Raw genomic sequence first — 12,385 nt, 5'->3', positions numbered from 1 at the left:
ATCTGATACCAAAGTGAACAGATCCTTAAAATAGCGTGTGTATTCTGAACTGGACTGTAAGTTTGGAGCACCCATATGTATTTCCCAAATGCTAGCATCAACAACATGGCATTGCCTTCTAACCCTTGAAGTAGCTCTTCAAAAAAAAACGTACCTTCATATTTCTGTTTAATTTACATAAAGATAGTTCAAACCCTTTCAAGATAAATTTCACTTTTTCAAAGAAAAAATTGATTCTCAGAGGCAAGCAATCTTATCTAGTACACAATGAATTCTAACAACCTATGTATCTGAAGTAATGACCTAGTAGAAAAGTGTGTGAAACTTTCATCCAGTATGAATGAAGATATTTAGAAAGAAACGTAAAAGACAATCCTAGTTTAGTGCGACAATGAAGTTGGCAAAAAAGGAAGCATCATGCATTTTAAAAAGCAATACCATAACCCATCTTACCAAGCCAACAAATAAAGCAGCTTCATCTGCTGTGAAAGTTTGCCATTGGTACTGCTGGAATTTTGTGGATTTAATAACATGGCATAAAATTCTGCATATAACTTTTACAGTATCCTGTAACAAATTAACCAGTGAAGTGACTGACTGCTTGAATTTAAGTTATATACTGTTACTGGCCAGAGCAACCTGCTTGGGCCAATACTTGCAGGTGGGTGGGAGGGGAGGAATTAAGACTTGTTGGGGAAATTTCTGGCAACTTACTTTTAAGTTAATATGTTACTAGGTATAGAACTGGTCCAATATAAAGAGGCTTGAGACAGGGAAATCAATGTTCAACGAGTTACAGACGTGAGGCTTTCAACCTTTGATCTTCTGCATGATCCACTTTCTGCATTTTGTGCTGCAACAAACCTGCTTTTACAATGCATTTTTCACCTTTGCTTAGCTGCCTTTGGTTATTTTTTAAGCATGAATGTAATGCTCTCAAAAGTTCACAGGTCTGAAACAGCCTGATAAATGCAATGCCAAATGATTCATTCATTATGTACACAAATACTTTTTTTGTAAAAGGGCAACACAGGTATTGCTAGTCTTACTATTAATGGAACATAATGTCAAAAAAGAAAGTCAATACAACAGTTAAGTATTGACTTTCTATCAATAGATGTCACTATTGTATTATGTTATATAGTACTTTAAAACTTTTCCTGTGATCTCTCCAGAGTTAGTAATGGCTCCTTCACTTTCTAAACAAACTATCTATGTAAATTAAGTTGATGCATCCCTTTGAACACAAAACAAATATAACAGCTGATCAGAGCCAATTTTGTTTTGATATTTAGGTGAGTTCAGTCACTGAAGATCAAGGTTCACTCCAGTTCTAGCCAGAGAACTACACCAGACCCCTGGCTCATTCTGACCATGAAAGGTGACTGGTTGACCACCTCCAACCAAACTGCAAATATATATTTAAAGTATTCAAATATTTTCTAATTTAATGCAATGAATACTGTTATTAAACAGTTAACATTCAAATTTATAAAATATATTGATTTAATTAGGATTAATGATTTAAAATTCTACCAATGTTTAGCTATTCAATTACATTTGTAGACATTGCCATATATGAATCCTATTTTAATGAAGCAGTAGTTAATATTTTATTTAAAATGTTTTCAAATTTCAGAACCAGATAAAAAATGATGCTTCCCATATCACTTTTTTCTAGGAACATTGATACTATACCAGTTTGAGTTCCTGAATCTTAATCACAAAATAAAGTTATAATATGGCAATGTTTTACTATCGTTGTTGCGAAGCAAGCCAGTTATACAAAATGCAAAGAAAATGCCTATTAAGGCAAATCTCTGTTTGCAATTTGAAATTCTAGGCTGGGGTTTCTGCTTGAGTATTTGCCAAGCTGCGATTTTCCTGCCCATCATAAAGAATGGGGGGGGGGGGGGGCGGGTGGAATCATGTGCTGGCGAGTGCATGAGTGGCACCCCAGCCCTAATAGCTTTAGTTTTCGGTGTTGAACATTTATATTCTTGTCATCTAAAAGAATTGTCTGCATTCTTCAGCTGTATCCTGCAGTCTGTTCTGTAAGTGTCAGTGACTCAACTTACTAGCTTTGTAACATGTAAAGAAAATGCACCTGTTCTCCCTGCTGTTGAGGGCTGGAGGTTGCAGACTGCTGGGATGACTGTTGCTGAGAAAACTGGGGGAGCTGTTGTTGCTGTAGTGGATTGAAGATCACTGGTGGGCCACTTGACAGCTGGGATGGGATTAAAAATGCAAAATAAAGACAAAACCACTATCTAAATTTGGATTACACCGTATTATCTTTATAACTACACCCCTTTTTGGCACAAAAGTGTTTTTTTTTTTAAGAACTCACATAGAAAAGCAAACCTATTGTCATTTTTCAGAGTGGCCCAGCAAATGACATGATAAGGCCACTCCGAACTTAACAATGTCATTTAAAAAAATTTGTGACAAGGGCACATTTATTTCCCATCCCTACTTGCCCTAAACGGAGTGGCTTGCAATTCTCCATTTCAGAAGGCATTAAGAGTAAACCAGAGTGTGGAGTCACATGTAGGCCAGACCAGGTAGGGTTAGTAGGTTCTCTTCCTTGAAGGACATTAGTGAATCAAATGGTTGCCTACAGTGGGCTTTTTTTCTCATTGCAGCCCACAAATTACTTAATTCAATTTCACAGCTTTTCATGGTGGGATATGAATTCATGACCTCTGATTTGCTAGTCAGTAACATATCTTCGACAGGATCCTGTACCACTTTTGTCTCTGTGGAGTCAAGTACCCATGGTCAAATTTTTATTTAAGTATATGCAATGCACAGGTATTTCACTTTTAATAGAAGGCATGCATGTTCTCAGCAGCTACATCAAAATTGTTGACACGGTTGCAGCATTAGAGTTCTAAACAAATTTAAAGTTGTTAAATTCTGCTTCCCATGATTCTGCTTTGAGGGAAAGGGAGAAGTATTTAACATGAGGTATAGCAAACAAAAAAGCTGTCAACCTTGTAAAGCATAGCTAACAATTCTGCCTCTTTCTCAAAGGACCTGATTCAGTTTTGTGAAGCCCATCTGTACATACTTGTCACTATGATCAGTGTCTGATACATATGGATATTTGTTTTGAAAGTTCCTTCTGCGATTGGAATGCTGCATGCTCCACAGATGAGATGCATGTCTTCTCTCAGAATCCAGTAGGGTTTGTTGGCAATAGGCTAAATCGAAAATCTTACAGGTGGTGTGAGTTGCAGGCAATCCACCACTCAACAAGACTATTGTAACTCAAATATGCTTACAGATAATTTACACTTATGAAAGAGTGGTGGTAGTTCAATTATAATTTCTCCAACCAAGAAATTATGATATTAGATATTTAACCCCCCAAGGTACATAGGAATTCTACACTGACGAAATTCATCATCTCTTTAACTATGTTTCTCTATAACCTGTGGCAGCAAAGTAGCATGAGAACAAATCATCTGTAGGCCTGGAATAGTACAACAATGGGACAATCTAATCAAAACTGCATAAAGTTGGTAGTACTAGGAATTTTATGGCACAGACCAGATAATGACTTTGTTAATCGAATGTGGGGCAGTTATCTTTATAGGAAGTCATCTGGAGAAAGATCTTGGGTGTTGCGCATTTCTTGGTCCCAAGGGGTCCAGTAGTAGCAATACATCACTCACCAACTTAGCTTGCTTCTGGGGCTAACTCGTGTGATGTATTCAGTCTTGAAAGATGCCCATTTGATACTGGAGTTAGTTGTTGACATGAATACAGATAGTGTTTGGTTGAAAGGTATTCATCATCAACTGTGACAGTGTTTGAAGCCTGTTGACATTTCTTCACCTGATCTCTGCAAACAATTTTTTCATTGAGGGGTAATTCTTGGTTCAGTGGAAGCACTCATACCTCTGAGGAAGAATGTTGGGGAGTTCCAGCCCCACTCCAGGACTTGAGCACGTAATCCAGGCTGACATTTCAGTGTAGTATCGAGGGAGTGCTACACTGTCAGAGGTATTGTCTTTCAGGCCAAGCCACAACCTGCCCTCTCAGGTGGATGGAAAATATCCCATGACACTATTTGAAGACCAGAGGAGTACTCCTGGTGTCCTGGCCAACAATTACCCCTCAACCGACATTGCTAAAAATTGATCATCTGTCATTTATCTCATTGCTGTTTGTGGGACCTTGTTCTGCACAAATTAGCAGCTGCATTTCCCTACATTACAACAACAACTTGCATTTATATAGCACCTTTTATGTAGTAGAACGTCCTAAGGCGCTTCACAGGAGTGATTTTCAAACAAAATTTGACACCGAGCCACATAAGGAGATATTAGGACAGGGTCAGAGAGGTAGGCTTTAAGGAGTGTCTTAAAGGAGAGAGAGTAGAGAGGCACAGAGGTTTAGGGAGGGAATTCCAGAGCTTAAGACCTAGGCAGCTGAAGGCACGGCTGCCAATGGTGGTGCAATTAAAATCAGAGATGCGCAAGAGGCAAGAATTGGAGCAGCGCAGAGCTCTTTGAGGGATGTAGGGCTGGAGGAGGTTACAGAGATAAGGAGGAGCGACGCCATGGAGGGATTTGAACATGAGGATAAGAACTTTAAAATCAAGGCGTTGCTGGGTGGGGAGCCAATGTAGGTCAGCGAGCACAGGGGTGATAGGTCAATGGGACTTGGTGCATTTTAGGATCTGGGCAGCAGAGTTTTGGGTGGGCTCAAGTTTATGGAGGGTGGAAGATGGGAGACTGGCCAGGAGAGCATTGGAATAGTCAAGTCTAGAGGTAACAAAGGCATGAATGAGGGTTTCAGCAGCAGATGAGCTGAGGCAGGAGTGGAGACGGGCGATGTTACGGAGGTGGAAGTAGGCGGTCTTGGTGATGGAGCGGATATATGGTCGGACGCTCATCTCAAGGTCAAATAGGATGCCAAGGTTGCCAACGGTCTGGTTCTGCTTCAGACAGTGGCCAGGGAGAAGGATGAAGTCTGTGGCTAGAGTGAAGCCATTGTCATCGGTCCTCACCACAAAAGAGTTTGTGGTGGAGACCGAAGACAATGGCTTCAGTCTTCACAATATTTAGTTGTTTGAGAATTTTGCTCATCCAGTACTGGATGTCGGACTAGGAGTGTGTCAAATCAGAGACAGTGGAGGGGTCGAGGGAGGTGGTGGTGAGGTAGAGCTGGGTGCCGTCAGCGTGCATGTGGAATCTGACATGTTTTCGGATGATGCTGCCCATGGGAAATAGGAGGGGGCCAAGGATAGATCCTTGGGGGGGCTCCGGAGGTAATGGTGCAGGAGCAGGAAGAGAAGCTATTGCAGGTGATTATCTGGTTACGACTGGACAGTTAAAAACGGAGCCAGGCGTGCGCAGTCCCACTCAGCTGGACGACAGAGAGGCGTTGGAGGAGGATGGTGTGGTCAACCGTGTCAAAGGCTGCTGATAGGTCGAGAAGGACGAGGAGGGATAGTTTACCACGGTCACAGTCACATAGGATGTCATTTGTGACTTTGATAAGGGCCATTTCAGTACTGTGGCAGGAACGGAAACCTGATTGGAGGGAGTCAAATATGAAGTCGTGGGAAAGAGGGGCACAGATTTGGGAGGTAACAACACTTTTAAGGACTTTGGAGAGGAAAGGGAGGTTGGAGATGGGGCGATAGTTTGCAAGGACAAGGGTTAAGGGTGGGTTTTTTGAGGAGGGGGCAGATTTGAAGGGAAAGGGGACAGTGCCTGAGGAAAGAAAGCAGTTAACAATATGAGCTAACATGGGGGCCAAGAAGGGAAGTTGGGCGGTCAGCAGTTTGGTGGGAATAGGATCGAGGGAGCAGGAGGTGGGTCTCATGGTCACGGGGGCTCGGAGAGTACTATTCTAACAAATCAACTCTTCAAATATTAGTTATAGGAATTAATGGTGATTTATCTAGTGGCATTGGAAACTAGATTTGCAACAGAATGCAGTGAGAAACAGGCAGGGGCTCGGCCTGGTGTGGGGAGGATGGGGGAGAGGATGGTTACAGTGGCCGCCACAGTGCCAAAGGGGCCTGTGTGTTCTTTGTTTGCAATGCTGAAGCGGTCATGTTTGGGAATGTAATAATATTTTCTGTTGCTATTAAGTTGACTAGGTCGATCAGAGAGATTTGTACAAATTAAATGGATGACCCAAGAAATAGAAGATGGATTTTAATGTGGACAGACATGGAATAATGCATACGAAATGTGTACACAACAAACATATGTCCATCGGCAGAGATTGGGGAAGAAATATATTTTATTCAAGCCATAGTATTTAGTGTGAAGTACATTGCCATTATATCAGTTAATATAATGGCAATTAACTGCTTAAACAAATGCATGGAATTGGAGGTTCTAGGTATACACAGGCATAATCAAATACTCAGTGGAACAACGTGGGTGCTGTGCTGCTTGAGCCATGCAAAAGTCACTGCGGCAACTAGTTAGAATTGCAATATTTCATTAGGTTATCTTTGCGAGCCAGAGGAAAAAAAGAACTCAATTTATCTTATCTTCTGTTGTTATGCACTCTATTCATGACCAAAAATAAATTGGGTGGGAACAAAAAACATGGTGGGCCAACTGGAAATACCATGTGCCCATTACTAAATCCTGAAATATATTAGATACATTTCTATGTGACAATATATATCAAAAACAACCATCAGGTTCTTTCTGTACGTGTATAAATCTCCTTTAATAAGTTATGCACATATTCTTGAAGATTAATAAACTGTAGAATCTTTAAATGATAATATATAAGGAATTAAAACATTATGCCCGCCAGCACAGGACGTCAATGCACCATTCTAAAAGGGAGAGAATTTTTGTTTAATCAATGACATAGTCAAGAAACTACTGATGATCACCATCTTCAGGAAACAACCGCTCAAATATTTTCCACTTTACATCCACTGGCTCATATTCAAGGCCTTTTATACTAAGCATTTATAATAATTTTACGGGGTGTGCACACACGCGCTACAGTGAGGGTGCTAGATAAGTCCCTAAGGATGTAAGGATTTGTCTTCCCCGAAAGACTGTTGAAATATTAGATTATGTACCATGGGTGTGGTCTTATTCATTCTTGGAATCTAATTCAACCTCGCATACAACAGACTATGTCATCATTGGATGGGGGCACCTTGGTACACTTGCTTTAGGAAGTTCTGCCGTTATTTTGAGCAGGTGGTCTTCCACATATTCCAAACCACTTACTTCTTTGTCAGATGTGGCAGAGTGACCAGAGTAGTAATGATGAAAGAACACATACATAATCACTATGAATTTTATCACAACAGTTCCGAGCTGAATATAATGCAAGAGACAAGCTGGAACGGAGATGCTACATGAAGATTGAACTACATTTAAACAAGGGAGACAACACCTAAAATGCTTCTTTAATGGGAATGCACCAAAAATAATGCAAAAACTGGATGTGGGACTGAAGGCCTCAATACTGAAACCAACTTGGAGCACTGCAGCACTGGCCCTGAACTGTTAGGTTAAGAATATCAATGCATTCAAGTTATTCAGGGTAACCACCTTATAGTGTCAATGAACTATTATGCTTTAAATCATCAAATAAAAATTATTAGGTTAGTGAATATAAGTAGTTAATTTAATAGTCTAAACATCCAAATCAAAATATAATTATACAACAGTAACTTAACTATGAATAAAATAAAAAGGATCCATGCGGTTTCAAATTTTATCCATTCTTAGTCCGTAATATTTAACTTCAGAGCAATGCCATGAGTTGAAAAGTCTTTTCTTGTATTTGTGTGAATATGGCTCAGTATTTAATGCATTTTGTTAGTTAACTTTCCTTTCATATTTCTTGGGTGATTTACATATTTGGTCTACATATTTCTCAGATTTTCATCATTTAAAATTAATAATTATTGTTTTGGTTTCTAACATCTTTTGCAATGTTCTACTTTAGGAATCTTAGATCAGTTTGAAAGCAGCATTTGTATTTTCAGTATTGGGAGTATAGGTTTGCAAGTGAATGTGAATCATCACTGCCATCATTTGGCCCATTTAATGGTTCTAAATTATTGTACAATACATCGGATAGGAGGGACAGCAAAATCTTTGCAATTTGTTGCATCAAACATGAAGGAGAGACTCAACTGAATCTCACTTTAGCCATTAACTTACTGTCCTGTTTTAGGGATCTCAGGAATTTTGTTTGTATGGACTAGCTAGATTTGAACTTGTTTTGACAAATAAAGTTAACTATCTTCTGGTAAATACAGATTACTGTTTGTATCAGATGATATTTTGGAAGTAGGATTTTAAGTCATCAGAACAGAAAATTTAAAAACAGTAAACAAAATAGCTGAAAGAATTAATAATTTGTATTAATAATACAGACACACCAATCGGTGTTCTCAATCTTAGTACCCAGACTTTAGAATCCAGTACTATTTACAATCTATGAAAGCGGCGTTAACATCATAGTTCAAAAGTAAAATCAAAGATTATTTGAAACAATCCATATTGCAAAATGTTACTGGTGGACACAAACCATTTAAAAATCCTGATTGTGGCATATTACGCTATTATTGTAATGTCCAAACTACAGACTATGGGCTATTTGGCCCGCGAACTAGAACTAGAGGGGAAGTCGCAGGATAAGGGGTTGGCCATTTAAGACTGAGATGAGGAGGAATTTCTTCACTCAGAGGGTTATGAATCTTTGGAATTCTCTACCTCAGAGGGCTGTGGATGCTGAGTCGTTGGATATATTCAAGGCTGAGATAGATAGATTTTTGGACTCTCTGGGAATCAAGGGATATGGGGATTGGGCAGGAAAGTGGATTTGAGGCTGAAGATCAGCCATGATCTGATTGTAAACAATTTTACAACACCAAGTTATAGTCCAGCAATTTTATTTTAAATTCACAAGCTTTCGGAGGCTACCTCCTTCCTGAGGTAGCCTCCGAAAGCTTGTGAATTTAAAATAAAATTGCTGGACTATAACTTGGTGTTGTAAAATTGTTTACAATTGTCAACCCCAGTCCATCACCGGCATCTCCACATCATGATCTGATTGAATGGTGGAGCTGGCTCGACAGGCCAAATGGCCTACTCCTGCTCCTATTTCTTATGTTCTTATGTTCAAAACCCCAATGACTTCGCCTCCAGCGGTCCACTTCGAATGCTTGTTCTGTTTCTATTTTCAGACATACTGTTCATACTGCTGGGTTTTTGCCTGCTTGTGTTTGATGGACCTGACGGTTTGGAAAGGTCTGTTCTCAGTGCTGTTCCCTCCCTGATGGATGATTCCAACAAATCTCCATACATTTTCAATAGGAATGACAGAAATAAAAAGTTGATGCAAAACCATTTTCTGCCACTAGAGATAGCTATTTCATTTGGTAAAAACTATGCTTTGCAAATGTTACTGTGCAGCATTTTCAATATGCATTACATAGAATGTTTCCAGTGGCAAATGAAGGATGAGTTTTGCTCAAATTCAGTGCACATCTTTAAATGCTGCTATCAATTAGGAATTCTGAGAAGATTAGATTCACCATAGAGATGTGTATCATTCTAATCTCAATTCAGACGTGAACTACTGAAAGCTGAGGGGTTGTAATAGCAGTTTTGAAGGGGAGAGGGATTGTGCCGGAGGAGAGAGGGTTGTTTACAATGTCAGCTAGCGTTGGTGACAGGAAGGAGATTTAGATGTCCCAACCTTGGTCAAATCTACACTTGAACTGCAGGTAAAAAAAAATGGTTTTATCTACATTATATGATCAGAGGCATGTTACTCATTACCTATTTGCAACATTTTAAAAAAAAAATCAACTTTAGTTTAGCCTTCATAGGAATCAGGAGCAATGGGTTGTAGGGGAAGTAGTGGCTGTGTTTGGGGTTTGAATCCTTTTCTCAGTTTGTATTGACAAGTGTCCAAATCAAGACAGTTATGAGATTTACAAGATCTCATTCATGCTGGTGCTATTTAGGAACTCTGAATTCCAAATAGTGGGTTGATTTTGGGCAGAATTAAATCTCTACTTGCCACTACAAACATGCTTTGTTCCACATTTCAAAAATGCTGCAGTTACAAACATGTAAGATCACAGATAACCGTGGTATGAGAACCAGAACAGGGAAGTTGACTTTAAATAACTATGAATTAAAATAATACAGGCTACACTGTAATAAAGAACCCTACCTGAAGCAAATTCAGAGGTCTGAAACCAGGAGCATTTTTTAAACCAACAAATGAACCACCTGCAAAGAAAACAGTAACATATTAAGTACTCAATGATGTTATGTCATTTGATTCAAAAACACTATGTTCAGATACAAGGCTTTCCTAAAAATGTATTTACATGTAGGTTTCTGTAAAATTCTTTGCTTTTTCATATTTCCAAATAGATTTAACATGTCTTGCATCCAGAACATATTACACTGCTACAGATGCAAAACATTCTTAAACAAGAGAAATCCGGTCATTGACCTGGAACCTGAAATTTACAAGCAGTTACAAATGCTTGATGATTAAGACAGCTCATTTAGAAGTACCTAAATCCAATTACTTGGATTTATCTATTTAGAGCAGTGGCCATAAAGACACAGGCCAAATTAACAGCAATACATACATCCATGCTCCAGACTCCAAATTTCCCGTGACCAACACCATGAGCAATTCATTACTTTTAAATACATTTTAGTATTAAACATTAAATAAAGTTGTAGCTAAGAATTCACAAAAGTGTCGTGATATAAACCAAGGGGGTGCCACTTCTGATGTTAAGGCATACTGTTGAGGCAGATCTAATGCCGCTTTACTTATACGATGCCTGACCCCAGTGTTTCTCAGGTTATATTTCCCAAAACTAAAATCTCATCTTCAGGAGCTCCAAAAAAAAAAATCACAATGATATCCAAAAAATTTGAATCATCATCCAATCTGGATTCAGATTTTGGGCAGAATATTAAATTTTACATTTTATTAATTTTGTCAGTTTAGACAAGTTATGCAATCAGGCACTAGAAGTGTGAACAGACATAAGCAGCTATTTCAAATTACATCATTTGAAAGCCATCAAGTTACAGTACTTGAAAGATTTCTGAAAATCTATACAGTTTAATTAGAATTTTAGCTAAATTAGTAAACTCAACTTTTCAGTCTTACATTAATAAGCTAAGGCTTGTTCAATTTAGACATTTTCCAGGCATTCACAACTACCAAGATACTGCAGTTAATTATCCAGATAGCCAATGAACTTTATCAGATATCTTGCACAACTGGAAACAAAATAAGCTGCTTCAAATTCCAACTATCCAAGATAGGAGAGCAACAAGACAAACAGCTGCTTCTCTCTGCTACTGAGATGAAAGTAGTCTGGTCTGGATTGACTCATGCAATAGTTTTTCCTCTCTTGTGGAAAAGGAGGGCAGGAAGTAGTCTGGTCTGGATTAACTCATAGGAACGTTGGAAAAAGAGTAGGCCATTCAGCCCCAATTAGGTCATGGCTGATCTGTACCTCAACTCCATTTATCCACCTTTCGTCCATACCCTCGATACACTTACCTAACAAAAATCTATTGATCTTACGTCTTGAAAACTTTAATTGACCTAGCCGTAAGTCTTTTGAGGGAGAGTTTTCCAGATTTCCACTACCCTTTGTAGAATCATAGAATCACAGATTTGTTAAAGAAAATCATGTTTAACCAACTTGATAGAGTTTTTTGATGAGGCTACAGAGAGGGTTGATGAGGGCAATGCAGTTGATGTGGTGTATATGGATTTTCAAAAAGCATTTGATAAAGTGCCACATGGTAGGCTTGCTATTAAGATTGTGGCCCATGGAATAAAGGGGGCAATAGCAACATGGATACAGAATTGGCTAAATAACAGCAAACATAGTAGTGAACGGTTGTTTTTCGGACTGGAGGGAGGTGTGCAGTGGTGTTCCCCAGGGGTCGGTGCTGGGACCAATGCTTTTCTTGATATATATTAATAACTTGGACTTGGAGTATAGGGCACAACTTCAAAATCTGCGGATGACACAAAACTTGGAAGGGTAGTGAACAGTGAGGAGGATAGTGATAGACTTCAAGAGGATATAGACACTCTGGTGGCGTGGGCGGACACATGGCAGATGCACTTCAACGCGGAAAAACGCGAGGTGATGCATTTCGGTAGGAAAAATGAGGAGAGGCAATATAAACTAGACAGTACAATTCTAAAAAGGAGTGGAGGAACAGAGGTATCTGGGGGTATATGTGCATAAATCGTTGAAGGCGACAGGGCAGGTTGAGAAAGCGGTGAAAAAGGCATACGGGGTCCGGGTCTTTATAAATAGAGGCATAGAGTACAAAAGTAAGGAAGTCATGATGAACCTTTATAA

At 39.1% G+C, this 12,385-nt stretch overlaps 1 protein-coding gene across 12 annotated transcripts in view; it reads right to left on the bottom strand.

The window, feature by feature from the left end:
- The window catches only part of supt20 (SPT20 homolog, SAGA complex component), an 85,875-nt gene that overhangs the window by 8,351 nt on the left and 65,139 nt on the right, over positions 1-12,385 (bottom strand). For 11 of the 12 annotated variants that reach the window (XM_067985909.1, XM_067985921.1, XM_067985920.1 and 8 more), the window contains 2 exons: positions 10,201-10,259; positions 2,108-2,227 (listed from right to left, as the gene is read on the bottom strand). In XM_067985909.1, coding sequence (XP_067842010.1) covers positions 2,108-2,227; positions 10,201-10,259 — 179 coding nt within the window. The remainder of the gene's footprint in view (positions 1-2,107; positions 2,228-10,200; positions 10,260-12,385) is intronic. The other variant, XM_067985913.1, reaches the window with a different exon arrangement.

The sequence above is a fragment of the Heptranchias perlo genome, chromosome 6, assembly GCF_035084215.1.
Source record: "Heptranchias perlo isolate sHepPer1 chromosome 6, sHepPer1.hap1, whole genome shotgun sequence".
NCBI lineage: Eukaryota > Metazoa > Chordata > Chondrichthyes > Hexanchiformes > Hexanchidae > Heptranchias > Heptranchias perlo.
The sequence above is the reverse complement of the archived record's forward strand: the minus strand, read 5'-3'. Positions and strand labels throughout refer to the sequence as shown.